At 60.2% G+C, this 14,887-nt stretch overlaps 1 protein-coding gene and 1 long non-coding RNA gene across 2 annotated transcripts; one reads left to right on the top strand and one right to left on the bottom strand.

Annotated features, from left to right (window-relative positions):
* Positions 1-2,954: 2,954 nt before the first annotated feature.
* On the bottom strand, positions 2,955-4,327 carry LOC125179798 (uncharacterized). The gene is made up of 2 exons (XR_007157616.2): positions 3,713-4,327; positions 2,955-3,281 (listed from the first exon to the last, which is right to left on the bottom strand). It is a non-coding gene; the product is annotated as an uncharacterized lncRNA (long non-coding RNA).
* Positions 4,328-4,579: 252 nt separating this feature from the next.
* On the top strand, positions 4,580-14,520 carry PAQR5 (progestin and adipoQ receptor family member 5). The gene is made up of 9 exons (XM_048046235.2): positions 4,580-4,727; positions 6,953-7,005; positions 7,410-7,580; positions 7,750-7,877; positions 7,945-8,150; positions 8,697-8,823; positions 11,749-11,845; positions 12,199-12,340; positions 12,508-14,520. Exons 3-9 carry the CDS (start codon positions 7,530-7,532, stop codon positions 12,753-12,755), a joined length of 999 nt encoding a protein of 332 aa, XP_047902192.2. The 5' UTR covers positions 4,580-4,727; positions 6,953-7,005; positions 7,410-7,529; the 3' UTR covers positions 12,756-14,520.
* The last annotated feature ends 367 nt before the right edge of the window (positions 14,521-14,887 follow it).

Raw genomic sequence — 14,887 nt, 5'->3', positions numbered from 1 at the left:
GTCCAGCTGCGTGCCGGGTCGAGGGATGTGCCGGGGGGGGGGGATTGGGGCTTTCCATACGGGCCCCTGCAGCCCCACGGGGCCACCAGCTCCCACCGATGCCCCCTATTTCTTATTTCAGTAGCAGGCAGGCACGGGCCGGGCTCCGGGGCACAGGGACCCCCCACGAGCCCCTTCCACCCTCGCTCCTCCTGCTGGTGGCCCCGGACAGGTTTGGGACGGTTTCTCGAAGCGTTTTCCCACCAAATCCTCCGCTTTTGCTCCTGCCGTCCTCGCCTTTTCCTTGTCCCTGGCTTTTCCCACCCGACACGGAGTGGGGTGAGGCAGGATCCTGCTCGGCTGCTGCTTCGAGCCTCCTGCCTGCGATGGCTCTTGGCAACAAGGGGCCGCGGCCCCCCCTTGCTTGGCAGGATCCGGCCCCGCGGGGCTGCGGCCCCAGCGCTGCGGACGCGGAGCTTGAGGCAGGCCACGAGTAAGGTGGAGAAGAATTAAATGTGCGTAATTAAACACGCGGGCTCGGGGCTAAATTAAATATTAACCAGCTCTCCCTTTGCACCTCCGTGAGCGGCTCCGCTGTGGTGCCGCAGTGATTGGGAGCAGGCGAGGGATGCTCGGCTCTCCCCTGAGACCATTTTCTCTTGCTCGGAGGTTTTGGGGAGCTGTGAGCGCTGGGGAGAACCCTTCTCACACTTGGTCTGCGCCCCATCAACTGAAATTTTGGGAAAGCCCATGCCCAGACCCTCCAATTAATTTTAAGTAAATAATGGAAGAAAAATATATATATGTGCTCAGAGCACGTTGACATCACCAGCATCTGCGTCAGACCCGGATGGAGGGGGCGGTGGGACGGGGTCCCTGTGCGGGCCGGATCCTGCTCACCCTGACCGCTGTGATCAGCAGGGAGCTGGGCTCAGCCGCGGTGTCCCCGGCCGGGGCTGCGTGGGGGCGTTTGGCAGCTCGGCACCGTGACGTGGCCACGTCCCCAGCTGCTGGGAGCTCCGACACGGGTCCGAATGTGACCCCGGCTGCGTCCCCGCAGCTCCCGGCTGAGTCACGTTTGGGCAGCGGATGTCTGACCGCAGCTCAGCAAACACGCGCCGTGTCCCGCGGTACCACGGGCGGCTAAAAGTCACCTCTGCGCTGCTGCTGCCTGCCTCTAGGTCACAGCTGGGAAGTGACCGAAACCGGAGCGCGGCCCTGGTGAGCTCGGACACGTCCGTGTGCCTGCTGGGACCGCTGCCCCGCGCTGCCCCCAGGCCGTGCAGGGGCTGCACGGGGGTGCTTTGGGGTGCACATCTGCACAGGGTGCTGTCTGTGCACACCTGGGGGGTGATCTGCAGGGATGTGCGTGCCTGGTGCCCCCCAGGACGCATGGCACCCCAGGGCTGGAGGGGAAGTGGCAGCAGAGCCGGCGCTGTCCCTGTCCCCAAGCCCCTGGATGTCACCGCTGGCACCGCTCAGACCCCAGCTCCCAGCAGCCGCCTGCTGGCCCCAGCTGGGTCCCCAAAACCCGCCTGGTGCTTTCCCAGGGGTGCCCCTCGCCTGCAGCGCACCCCGAGATCAGCATCGCTCCCTTTGCCCAACCGCGTGGGGCTCTCGTGGGGCTCCAGCACCCACCGACCCGGGCAGCAGGGCCTGGCCAACACTCAAACACCAATTTTTCATTTTTCATCCTCTCTGACATCAGTAAAAGCGCAGCTCCCGGGGAGCTGGGCTCTGACAGCGGCTTTGAACTTCGCTTCTGACCAGCGTGGAGCTGGATGCTGCTGCGGTGAATCCCGGCCAGCTCTGGAGCAACGCCTCGGGGCTGAGCTCAGTGGCTCCAGCTCCCCCGACCGGGGCTGCTCGGGCATTTGCACCAACACAGGGACAGACGTGCCACTTGCGTGTTCCCCCCATGAGATTTTGGGGTACACAGATCTTGGCAGAAGGCACTGGGCGCTCTGGCAGTGCCCCATCCCCATCCCATCCCCAACCCGTCCCCATCCCCATCTCCATCCCATCCCATCCCATCCCCATCCCATCCCCAACCCGTCCCCATCCCCATCCCCATCCCCATCCCATCCCCATCCCCATCCCATCCCCATCCCCATCCCATCCCCATCCCCATCCCATCCCCATCCCATCCCCATCCCATCCCATCCCCATCCCCATCCCATCCCCATCCCCATCCCATCCCCATCCCCATCCCCATCCCATCCCCATCCCATCCCCATCCCCATCCCCATCCCCATCCCCATCCCATCCCATCCCCATCCCCATCCCATCCCCATCCCCATCCCCATCCCCATCCCCATCCCCATCCCCACTCCCTGCTTTGTGGCCTGACTGCATGATGTGTATCCTGTAACTTTCCCCCCGCAAACGCCTTGTCCTGCTGGTCTGACCCCAGGAACACGGGAAAGCAGGAGCTGATTTGTGCTTGCGGCTGTTTTTGCAGATCCCCCAGGCCACCCTGCTAGCACAGTTGTGTTCCAGCTCCGTTCCTATCTAGCCGCAAAAAAATTACAGCCGGGTTCTGCCCGAAACCCGTAAAACACCTTTTACAGCTGGGAAGTTTCCACTGGTTTCCAACTGGCCGCACCAGTTGCCGGAAGGCTTCGCTGCGTTGCCGCAGCCCTGCCGAGCACAGCGGGGCGAAACCCACCGGATTTGGGACCACGAGGCTGGGCTGCGGGGCGGGCACGGGGCTGGGGCCGACGTCGTGAGCGGGGCTGGGAAGCAGGGAGCCTGCGGGGCCGGTGCCATCGCCGTGCGGGTGCGCGCTGCCCGGCGCGGGGTCAAAGTTCCCGACCGAAACCTCCCCTGGCAGCGCCGTTAAGGCAGAGCTGCGAGGTGGAAGGGCTGGCAGCGAGCAGCTCCCCGCTGCCAGCGCTAATAAGCAGAGCGCCGGGCTGAGTGGCTGGATAGGTTCGTGTCGGTGATCGTATTAAAAAAAAAAAAAACAGGAGTCGTTTTCAAGTTTTTTTTCCTGGGTTTATCACGGCGCAGCAGCGGACTTCATCCTTTCCGGCTCATTTGACCAGCCCCGGCTTAGCCCCGGGCAGGCAGGGGGTGAGTAGAAGAAATCTTCACCTCGGTCCTTGTGGGGCAGCACGGTGCCACCCAGGAGAAGCTGGGTTTTGGGCACCCCGGGGAGTACGGGGACACCGCGAGGCGGGGGCATCTCCCCCCCCGAGATGTCCCAAATCCTGCGTGCCCCATGGGCTGCCCCTGAAGGCGGCGTGGGCGCAGGGTCCCAGCGGGCTGGGGACGCCTCGGAGAAACATCCAGGAAATGGTCTGGAGGAGAAAAGAGGCAGAAGCACAGGAAATGGTTTAAAACGCACGCTAAATGCCAAAAGCGGGAGGCGGGCGGGGGGCGGCTGCGCGCCACTGCGCTGGGCCCCTTGGGGACGGTGGCCCCGGTGTCCCCCGGGGGCTCCGCAGCTGGAGGCAGACGTGCCTGCGCCCAGCCCGGCCACGGCCGCATCCTCCCCGTGCTCCCAAAGCAAATCCAAACGTTGTGCTGCTTCGCCTTGAAGGCTGGAAAAACGTCTCACGGGCTTCGCCATCCCCGCTCCAGCCTCCCCTCGGCGCTGCGCTGAGCTGAAACCTTCCCTGCGCTGCCTGGGGACGGCGTTACTCCGTTCATCTGGGCGAAGGGGTGTTCCTAAACCCAGAGCTGCCTAGGTCCAGCTCCCCAGCGCCGGTTTCTGCTGGCACAGACTCACCTCCACGGGAGGAATTCCTTGCCCAGGCTTGGGAAGGGCTGGTGTAAAACGACCCGATTTAAACCACCATTAGCCCTTCTCCCCGGGGCTCTCAGGCCGATGCGTTCCTCCTGGACGCGGTTCTGCTGGCTGCTTCCAGGAACGGCCACGCATCGCTCGGCAGTGATTCACAGCCCTTAACCCACCCTCCGCTCACTGTGAAACATCGCTCGTGGCTGCCCGGGACACAGAAAAAAAAAGAAAAAAAAAAGAGGCTTTATGGAGGGGAAGGGGAAACGCGCCGGGTTTCGCATGCGGCTGCGGGAGCGGCCCCGTGCAGCGCGGGGATGGAGCCGTCAGGGCAGCGACGCTGCGCGGCGTGGGCCGAGGATCCTCTCCCTGGTAGCACCTCCCTCCCCGTCCCCGTGACGGTTTTAACTTTTACGGTCTCCCTGGAGACAGTTAAGCAACTTTCTGGTGTTTTCCGGTGCTAAAGGGCCCTGGGAGCCGAAGATGCACGGAGAAGCCTGTGAGTTAATATTTTTTCCTGCCCTTATTCTGCTTCCTCACGGCCTCACTGAAGCCGATCCAGAGCGCGATCCGACGGAGTTTGGCCGCAGCAATTTCCGGTTTTGTTTTGTTGTTTCTTTCTTTTTTTTTTTTTTTTTTTTTTTTTTTTCCTGTTCCACCAAGACACGAGCCAGAATTAATCCGCTCCTAATCGCGGCGTGCAGCCGGCCGGGCTGACCTCCGCACGTCCTTCCCTGCGCCCAGCGGGGACCGTCCCCGGGTGGGACCCTCCCGTCCCCGTCCCCGTCCCCGTCCCCGTCCCCGTCCCCGTCCCCGTCCCCGTCCCCGTCCTGCCGGTGCCTGCTGCGAGCCCGGCTCTTGGCAGAGCTCCCCGGCCCTTCCTGCCTCGCCTCCCTCGCCGCGAGCCTGCCCGGCCCCGGCCCAGCCATGCGGGCTGTGTTTGTACACAGATGAGTAACAGCTCCGGCGCTCGCACAGCGCCCAGCCCGCTGCCGGCAGCAGCGCCGTAAGTATGGGCACGCTCGCTCCTCTTTCCTTGCCTCCAGCAGCTTTTGGCAACTCCTCGCTGCCGGCCGTGCTCCTGTGCTCAGGCTCTTTGGGGGGGGGCGGGTTTCCAGCCGGGGGGAGACGGGGTCTGTGTGATGTGGGGTGCGCGGGGCGGCCGGGAGCTTCTCACGCGTGCCGTAGGCAGCCGGAGGTGGGAAGGAGCGGCGAGCGGCGGTGCCGCCGGGGAGGCGCCTTGCCGTTGCCGCTCGTGGCTGCGGTTCGTACGAGTTGCATCCCGAAGCCTTTTACCAGCTGGACGAGGAGGGGTGGGAGCGCCAGGGCTGCAAGGAGCTCACGCACGTGCCTGAGTCTCAGCTGTCTGGGAGAGCCTTGAGCTTGTGCGTGTACTTGAACTTGCTCGCTTGTCTCCGCGCCGGAGCAGCTGACGGCCTGCCAGCAGCGGCGCGTCCCGCGATGCTCGCCCCGGGGAGCAGCACCCCAAGGGGCCCGGGCGCTTGTTTTGCAGCTCAACCGGTCCCTCTCCCGTGCGGCCATAAGGAAGCCGTAAAAGTTAATAATTAACAGCTAAAATATTTTTCCCTCCACTGAAATACGCGGCCGCATCCTGCTGGGCTCCGGGCTCACGCGCGTGCAGGGCGGATGCGGTGACAGGGACGGGTACAGGGCTCGTGCGTGGCCGTGGGGACGAGGAGGAGTAGCAGGAGGAAGACAAGCAGGAGGAGGAGAAGGAGCAGAAGGAGGAGGAGGAGGAGGAGGAGGAGGGTGTGTTTGCAGCCAGCTGGGTGAGCCTCCAGGGTTCGTAACAGGCTGCTCGGAAAGCCGCCGCTCGCAGAGGTCGCGGCTCGACGCGCGGCCGTCCCGCCAGCCGCTGCCTTTCCCCTGCCCGCGGCTGCAGGGGCGATGCTGCCCACGTCGAAAAAAGCCAGCCGAGGCAGCGGGAAGAAATGGGACTGCAGGGTGTGCCCGGGCTGCTCACGCAGCCTGGATTTCGGGTGACTCATTTTGCTCTTAAAAACACAGGCTCGTGCTTGGGGCTGGCACGGGAGCTGCGGGCGGAGGGCGAGGGCCCCCGCGGGGACAGCGGGAAGCAGCCCGGCTGCCAGGGGCCAAGTCCCCGTCCTGGGGACACGTGTTTCTCCATCGCTTCCTCGGTTTGCCGAGGTCACTGTCACCCCGCAGGCCTGTCTGCAGCACCCCGTGCTGCTCCCAGCTTGGAGAACTTGTGAACGCGGCGGGTGCTGCCCCGTGCGCTGAGAGGGAGGCTCTCGGGCACCTTGCGCTCATCTCATCTCTGGTGTGCCGCCGCGGCTGCGCTGGGCTTCTCCTTCCATCCGGGGTGCAGACGCTTTGGGCACCCCTCTCCCTGTCCCTGCCCCTGTCCCTGTCCCCGGGTTTGCACCCTGCGACCCCGCAGAGCCGCGGCGTGCCCGGGCGCCGACCTCGCCGCATAGCTCGCACGGCTCCCGCGCCTTCGCCCAGATAAGAGAAAGTATTTTTGTTCCGTCCCATTGTCGCCCTCATTTGTGTTTATATCAGACGTGCCACGGGGACAGGAACAGGCAGAGCTCTGTGCCAGAGTGGCCTTTGCTGGTGGGGAATGCAAATAAGCAGCGAGGGCCCTGCTTCTCCAAGCCCCTGGCGGTCTGGGGGGGGTCCCTGGGGGCTGCGCGGGGCGAGGAGCCACAGGGGACTCTGGGGGACGGGTGGGCTGCTTTGGGGCACTGCCGGTACTGCAGCAGCCGAGGAGAAGGTCTTAAAGATTGAAGTCTAATCTTTAACCAAAGGCATTTCCAACTTTATTCTGTGTCAGGTTTATTGCTCTCTTGCCTCGTTAATTTTTTCCCTTCTGTTAACCACCTCCCAGCCGCTGCTCTCCCCGGGCACCTCCCGCCCCCCACATGCCACGGTGTTCCCCATGCCCGTGGGATGCACAGAGGCAGGGCACGGGCAGGTGAAGCTGATGGGCAGTGCCAGGGGTGGGGAAGGGCAGTGCCAGGGGTGGGGAAGGGCAGTGCCAGGGGTGGGGAAGGGCAGCAAGGGGCTTGGGGCAGGACCCCGCAGTGGCTCTGTGCCGAAGCTGCCACCAGCTCCGTTCGGTGAAGCTGGAGCTACGTGGAGGGAGCGGAGGCACGGGCACAAGCGGGGCAAACAGCAGGGCTGTTGCTTGCGGCCTCGGTGCTGCTCTTTGCCCAAAACGGACCTTTTTTCACCTTGGTTTCACAGCCCAGGGGTGGAGGCGGAGAGGGGAGCGGCGGCGCTGCCGGGGCCATCAGTGGGTAAGTGCTGGAGACGCCGTGGCTGCTCCGTGCCCCCGGGGTGTTTGGTGGGGAGGAGGTGGGGGCCACCAGTCCGGGCGCCCCCCCACATCCCCCCACATCCCCGGGGTGATCTGTCCCTGCCCTGTTCCCCCCTGCTCCTCCCAGGTGCGGGTGGCAATGGGGGGGTCCCCACACAAAGCCCCAGGCTGGCTGCCAGGCCACCCCTGCAGGGGTGGGTGCCATCTCCCAGCCCCAGGATCCACACCATGGAACCCCCCCCCCCCAAAGAAGTGTTTGGCACCGTCAGGTTTGGGACCGCGTCCCTGTGAACACTTGTGTCCCCCAGGCCACCCGTCCGGAGCACAGGGACATCACCTTGGCCGTCACGGGGCAGCCACATCCCCATCCTTTTACCTCCCCAGTGCCACTTGGTGCCCGGCCGGGCAGCGATGCATCCAGGCAGGGTGTGAGGCACCGCCGGGGCTCGTCCCCGAGGACGCCGAGCCGACGCCGTCCCTCGGAGCCGCCGTCCCGACCGCGCGATGCTGAGCCTCAAGTTACCCCGGCTGCTCAGCATCCACCAAGTGCCTAAGGTCAGAGCGGAGCTCCTCGCCCCTAAGCCCGAGGCTGGCTGGGATTTGGGGAGGTGACAAGCGGCAGCAGCGTGCCAGGGTGGCCGTCGGTCCCGGATCCTGAACCCTGGCACCTCGACTGCCCGTCCGGCTCTTTGGGGAGGATTCGCCACCGCTCCTTGCCTTGCAGGGCTACCAGGAGCAGGGCATCCTCTGCGGGTACCGCCCCCCGCGGAGCTCGGCGGCCGACTGCCTCCTCAGCGTCTTCCAAATGACCAACGAAACGCTCAACATCTGGACGCATTTCGTGCCCGCCTGGTACGTGCTGCCGGGGGAGGTCGGGCAGGGACGCGCCGGGCGCGACGCTCACCGCCTCCGCCCGCAGGTACTTCGTGTGGACCCTGGTGGGGCGGCTGCGGGGGCCGGGGGGCCCGGGGGACCCCCACGCCTGGCCCCTCCTCGCCTACCTGCTGACCTGCTGCATCTACCCCCTGGCCTCCAGCTGCGCCCACACCTTCAGCCCCATGTCCACCCGCGCCAGGCACATCTGCTACTTCTTCGATTACGCGGCGCTCAGCATGTACAGCTTGGGTAAGGGCGGGTGGCGTCACCCTTGGGGCGGCGAGCCCGTGAGGATTTCGGTGGGGTGCGGGTGGTTTTGGAGAGCACATCCGGCCCGAGAGCCGAAGAAATGGGGTTTGGGGTTTGGCGCCAGGTGAAGCCGGGGCTGGCGATGGGATGGGGATGGTGCAGCGCCGCTCGCCCCCCCGTGCCCAGGGTTTTGCTGTGCTGGCGAGGGAGGGCGCTCGGTGGGATGTGGCGGCTCCAGCCGCGCTCAGTGAGACATTTCGGACATGGATCCGCGTGACACAAAGTGCTGCGGTGATCACAGAGCAGGGGGGGGACGTGAAGCACCCGTGACACCGCCATAAATAACGATTTGGGGCTGGGTTTAATCCCTGGCTGTCCTCGGGGCAGAGCCCTGGTGGCGTGGCCCTCTGCGGTGCTCCAGGTAAATAGAATAAGGGAAAAAAGAAACACGTCAAAGACAAATGATGGCAGGGAAGCCGGTAACCTGTGGGAGCCGGGGGGGGAGCAGCAGCAGCAGCACCCTCCCGGTACGTTTTCCCTTTCCAGGTTCTGCGCTGGCGTACTCAGCATACGTTTTCCCAGCCGAGTGGGTCAGCAGCACCTTCCACCACTGCTACGTCCCCATCGCCGTGTTCAACACCGTGGTGAGCACCAGCCTGTCCTGCTATTCCAGGTGCGGTGCCTTCTGCTCTATCTGCCGCGATCGCTACAGCATAATCATCAATTAGTGCTATTAATGAAGCTTTCGAACTGCTGGCTCTATTGTAACAACCTGAGCCTTGCGCTCGGGAAATGGGAAGAAGAGGATTTTTGCTCCGTGTTGCTGGCACTGGGGCAGGCTGGCAAACAGAAATGAAAACAACCGGAGCAGCTTTAATTCGGGGAAGTGCCAAAGGTGTTTTCGTGGTGTGGCAGGAGGAGGCACAGCTCCAGCCGTGCTTGGGCTGCGGCTTCTCTGCCGTCACCTGCGAGCGGGGCGGCTCCGAGCCACGGGCACGTGCTGCATCTTTGAGGATGAGCTCCGCGTGTGCACGGATGTGTCTGCGTGCCACCGGCCTGCAGCGGAGGAACCTCGACCTCCCGCAGCCAGCTGCGTTATTTTTGAAGCAGGGGCAGCGTTACGTGTGTGGTGTTTTGCTCCTGAGCCGGCTTGGACAATTTGTTTTGAATAACTCTTAAAAAATATTTAAAGTACTCAGATGGTTTCCAGCTGTGCTTGCTGTGCTGGGTCTCCGGCTGCAGTTTGGTTCCAGATCATTCGTGGTCGGTACCTCCTCGAAGGCTTGGGTGTGCGAAGCACTCGTACGTCCTGGTGTTCCCTGCGGGTCCTGCGATTTTGGCCGCTGTTGTGCTGGGAACAGAAGGATTTGCTCGCCCTTTGGGCTGCGGGTTACCTGGGTAGCCCCGCGGGACAGAGGGTTTGGAGCTGTGGCAGCAGTACCGAGCAGTACTGCAAAACCAAGGGTCGCTCCTGGGTCCCTTTGTGGGTCGTGCCAGCTGAGGCTGGGTATTTTGTCCTCATTTCTTTCTCCTTCCTTTCCCTCTCTTTCCTCCCCTCTTATTTTTGTGCGTCTCTTAATGGTCTCATTAGAGGGGCTTAGCAAAGGAAGCCCGCTGACCATGTGCTAACCCTTGTACTTACCACCAGGAAATATCAGCAACCTGAGATCAGCTCCAGATTAACCAGGATTTATTTTAATTCTTCGTCCTCAAATGTAATTGTCAGCATCCTTCAGCTACGAAACTTTAAGTACAGTTCTGTCGAAACCACACAACTATTGATACATGACAGAACTGCAGATCCTAGGGACTCGGGAATTTTTGTTAGAGAAGTAGAAAAATCCGTCAAATGTCAGCTCAAAAAAAAAAAATCAGCAAAAGGCAACAGTGGCCGCGCTGGGGCCACCCCGAGGCAGGGCGTCAGCAGGGAACAGACCCGAAATCGAGCCCCTAACCTCTGCCCTAAGAGCACGGAGTCACCAAGCAGGGAAACCCACGCAGACGGAGTGAAATAAGGGTGCCTGCCCTTTGCACGACGCTACCTCCCCTCGCCGCGCGCCCGCCCGCGTTCCCCGCCCTGCGGGATGAGCAGCCCCACAAAAGGTTCCTTTCATGCCTGTGGGCTTGGCATTTCCCCGCCGACTTGTGCAGGAAAGCAGAAAAACCTGCATGGGCTTTTCATGGGGAGAACAGAGCCCGCCTGAGCCGCGCCGTGCTGGCTGAATGGGGCAGTGTCCCCCCGCCGCCTGGCCCTGCGCCCGGGGGCTCCGCCGGCACCCGCGGCCCCCTCGGGCCCGGACCTGGCCGAAGGAGAGGGCATGGAAGCGGGCGAGCAGAGAGCAGTGCCAGGCGGGGAAACCACAGCAGGAAAACGCGGCGGGGGGTAGTGCAGAAAGGGGTGAAAATAGAGCAGGAGGCGTCTTGACATCGGCCGGACGCCTCCCTCCCAGGGCTGAGCGAGCCACCAGCCGTGGCAGAAGGCCAAGAGGGAGAGGACTGAGATGAAAGCCCGTGCGCAGTTGGCAGCTGTTGAGCATTTATTGTCTTTGATGCGCTTTCAACACATTTTTGGGGTCATACCAATAGATCCGGTGGCTCTGGCAGGCGGGCAGGGGCTGGGCTCGAGCTGCCCACGGGTGGTGGTCAGGAGCATCCCGGTGCCTGCCCTGCGCCTCTCCGTGGGCTTTTTGCCTCCAGATTGCATCCGAGTTGTGCTCCTCGGGTGGCGAGAGCAGGCTGGGGACTCGGCACCTGGCTTGCGGCCCTGCTGCTCTTCCTCCAGTTTTAATAATTCTTTTTTTGTGGGGGATCTAAGTCTTCAATTATTTCATGATTTCAGCTATTCCAACATTTCAACAGCATTAATTTCCTGTGGAACACAATGCAGAATATTATTCCCCACCCAGACACATGCTTTCCTCCTCATATGCACTATGAATATAACCCACAGGCTTCTTGCTCCATTATAACCGGGATTTCATAAAAAAAGTAACTTGTTAAATTAATTTACTTTCTGGTTTCAGTAACTTTCTCCGTGCATTCTCTGAAGTGACGCTTGCAAAGTCTTGTCAGGATGTAAAAAAGAAGCATGCGGAGACATTTCGTGCACCTCAGACACACGCTGCAACACTGCTTAGTTAGCGAACATCCACAAATGCAGCCGGAACGCTGCAGTACCCACGACGCCTTCCAAAGCAAAGAGGGAATTCCTGCACCCTGAAAGCTTGGATTAAAAACCGAGAGTAAAAACTCAGTTAGAAAGTGCAGGGGCAGCAGCCGTTTAACAACAAGCCCTGTTCTCAGCGGCTGGTGGGCAACAGTGGTAAAAGAAGCCAAATCAGGCACGAAAAGATGGTGCAAAAACGATTGTTTTCCAAGCTGCTTCCTGGTACCTCCTAAACCATACCTACAGGCGGAGGCAGGCAGGCAGAGCGGTCGTTCCCCTCCGGTTTGTGATTTTTTAATAACGGGCGAGGGCACCGTGCGCCCCGCCGCAGCTCAGGTGCGATTCAGTAACGGGAACAGGGGCAAACGGCGCCTGCAGCAGCCGGCTCTGCCCCGCTGCGTGGTGCGAGATGCCTGCTCTGCTCTCCCGCAGGTTCCTGGAGCTGGAGCGGCCGCGGCTCAGCAAGGCGTCCCGCACCCTGGCCTTCGTGTACCCCTACCTCTTCGACAGCATTCCCCTCTTCTACAGGGTACGTAGGAGGCTCCGGCGGGCGGCGTTCGCGGCGCCCGCACCTTCGCTTGCTGCAGGGTTGGAAAGATCAGCTGCTCCGCCTCGCTCTGAGAATACTCGGGAAAATACATCCACCTTTATTTATTTTTTAAAAAGGGAAAACAAACTCCTGCAGGAAAAGAGATTTGGTTATTTTTTTCCTGCACCGGTCAAAGCGCGGCATTCTTTGAAGGCTGCGAGTCGCCGGGTCAGCGGCGCGGGGTGGGCATTTTGCTGGGGGGGGAGACGGGAGGTGTGGGGCGGGGGCAGCCGATGGGATGTTTGGGAACGTGGTGCTCTCCCTTTTTCCCCCGCCGCTGCCCTCCTGCTCAGTTCTACCTGTGCGCCGCGCGGAGCTGCGCCGAGCCCGCGGTCGCGCTGCACTACAAGCACACCGCCTTTGCCTTCCTCACCTGCTTCATCTTCGCCACTCACCTGCCGGAGAGGCTCGCGCCGGGACACTTCGACTACATCGGTGAGTGCCGGCAGGCCGAGCTGGCGCTGCTTGCTCGTTAAGCAGAACAAATATTTAAAAACGCGACGCCAGGAGGCGACGGCTCCCACGCCGGAGGCCTGCCGAGCCCGCGGTTGTGTTTGAGGGAAACCTGGGGAGTTTCTCCAGTGCTTCTGGCTTCCTTGCAGGGCACAGCCACCAGGTTTTCCACGTGTGCGGGATCCTGGGCACGCACTTCCAGATGGAAGCCATCATGATGGACATGAGCGAGCGCCACGAGCGGCTGCTGGCCACCTCGCTGCTGCCCTCCGCCCTGCAGACCCTGGTGCCCATGGGCACCTGCATGGCCATCGGCCTGGCCGTCATCGGGCTCTGCTCCGCGTCCCTCCGCTTCATGCCCGAGCCTGGGCACAAAGACAAGCCGCACGGGCGCTAGGCTTCGGGTCTAGGTGGCATCCGTGCCGCTCCGCAGGCCAGAGCCTAAACAGCACGTGGATGGGATGAACGAGGAGTTTATCTGCGTACGCTCTAGGAGAAAATGTTTATTTACTGTTTCTCGAGAGCGGAACATATTGCACTGTTTTTTGTACATATAGCTTTAAAGCTGGGAACAGATTATGCAATGCTTTTAATCAAGTTGGTCTCTCACCACCAGAAATATTTAAAATAATCTTAACGTTTCCTGCAAAAGGGAGATAAGTGCTAATACTTTCCAAAGCAATAGGCATTCATCGGTTCTGCCTTATGGAGGACGTGGGGAGGCAAGGGCAGGGGGGAGCACCGGGGGTACGAGTGTCCCCGCTGGTGGCTTGGTCCTGAAGCAGACCCCGATGGCAGGGAAGGGAACGCGCTGTGCGCCACGTCCCGAGCGCTGAGCCCAGGGCCCTCACCTTGCAGGTGCTGTCATCTGGGAGGCCAAAACTCAGATATCAGAGGCCTTGCACTAAACCCAAGTGCCTACCCGATATGGGACTGAGGGAGACCAGGGCGTGCCTACACTTTAAATTTTACTGAAATAGCTATTTTTGATAATTATCCGGAAAGTGTTACTCCAAGGGATCTCTCCATGCGGATGCTCCTCCAGAACAGCCCTTTTTGTCCAACTGCAGTGCATAGAGGAGTCCTGGGGAGTGAATTTCCGTGCAAGAACTCAGCTCTCACCCTACGGCTGGGGGCACCTCTGCCCCTCCTTGCCTTCTGGTCCCTCTTGCACAGAAAAGTGTTTGTGGCTCCCCCGGGGCTGGCGGCTCCAGCGACGGGGCCGTGCCCGTGCCTGGCTGGGCTCCACGGCACAAGCAGCCCGCCAAAGGGGATCGCTTCTCCTCCAGGAGAGCTCCTGAGGGCTTTGGGGACGCTTCCGATGAGGCTGTCACGTTGGTTTTACCCCATACCTTACAGGAGGTGCATGTGATGCAGATGACTGCTATGGAATGTTATCAAGCTCCTTGATAATCATACGGGTGTGTGACTTGTTTCGCGTATAATTACCTCTCAAGGTATACTAGATGCACTTTTGAGTGACAACACAATGGCTCGTTAAAGATATTATGGGACAACTAAGTCTTTTGAAAGCAAACTTTCTTTTGAAAGCTGACCAAGATTTATATTAATATTTATAAGCACTGGAACGTAATTGTTTATTCAACAGTTTTATTTCATTAAAAGAGGAAACTAATATAACTATGGCACTGATGTATTCTAACCTGATTTGGATAGTTCCGTTTCTGTCTGTGAAAATAATCACTTCAGAGATAATTGCTAATAATTGTAAAGCTTATTTACCTTGTGTGTATGTGTAACTGGAGAGGAATCTGGCTCTATCTGCAAGACATGATTTAAGCTCTGTAAACTTTACATTAATTACTCTAATTTTTTTCTTAGTTGTTTGTTTAACTTCTGAATTTGGGAAGTTCTCTGGTGCTCTTGAGGTGAACTTATTTGCAGGAAAACTACACTGAAAATATAGCACTACATTCTATACTGCCACAATCCCTCCGGACCCTGCAGCCCTTTGCACAGACCCTCTGCCCAGCGCACACCTTACACAACAGATGAGTGGATGTGGTTTGATCTTGGAGCAGCATAGCCAAGCCAGATTTCTTATTCAGTTGGAGACAGGCCTTCAAAAAGCTGTTCAATGTACTTCATTTTATTCACATAAAGAAATAAAAGCTTTGTGTCAAGTTGTAAACAATACAGGATATTTATCTGTCGGAACATGCTGTTCTGTTGCGGCTGCACTCCCTGTACGTTGTGCAAACCCCGCTCTACCGGGGCCTTGCACCAGCTGCACGCCGGCCTGAAGCCACAAACGCCACTGTTACCACTAGGAACAAAGCTAAGAGAGCATCACTACCCTGCTCTTCAGCTGAGGTTTTACTGCACTGATCAACAGTGCAGATATGGCAGATATGAAGGAGGGTCAGACTCAATAGGTACGCGATGTACATGATACGGCTCTCCCTGGAAAAGGTTTTCAGGGCGATTTTTGGCTGGAATCCCTCTTTGGTTTTCACCTCTGAACTCCGTGCCCAACCCGAGCCTGTTTGCTGTGTAAACTCTTCAACT

The sequence above is a fragment of the Anser cygnoides genome, chromosome 11 (genome assembly GCF_040182565.1).
Source record: "Anser cygnoides isolate HZ-2024a breed goose chromosome 11, Taihu_goose_T2T_genome, whole genome shotgun sequence".
Taxonomy (NCBI): domain Eukaryota; kingdom Metazoa; phylum Chordata; class Aves; order Anseriformes; family Anatidae; genus Anser; species Anser cygnoides.
The sequence above is the reverse complement of the archived record's forward strand: the minus strand, read 5'-3'. Positions and strand labels throughout refer to the sequence as shown.

What these genes read in the sequence shown, in the direction of transcription:
- PAQR5 (XM_048046235.2), top strand. Translation starts at nt 7,530, where the DNA reads ATGCTGAGCCTCAAGTTACCCCGGCTGCTCAGCATCCACCAAGTGCCT. An exon ending in ACGCATTTCGTGCCCGCCTG is followed by an intron (nt 7,878 to 7,944) that starts GTACGTGCTGCC and finishes CTCCGCCCGCAG; the next exon opens with GTACTTCGTGTGGACCCTGG. An exon ending in AGCCTGTCCTGCTATTCCAG is followed by an intron (nt 8,824 to 11,748) that starts GTGCGGTGCCTT and finishes GCTCTCCCGCAG; the next exon opens with GTTCCTGGAGCTGGAGCGGC.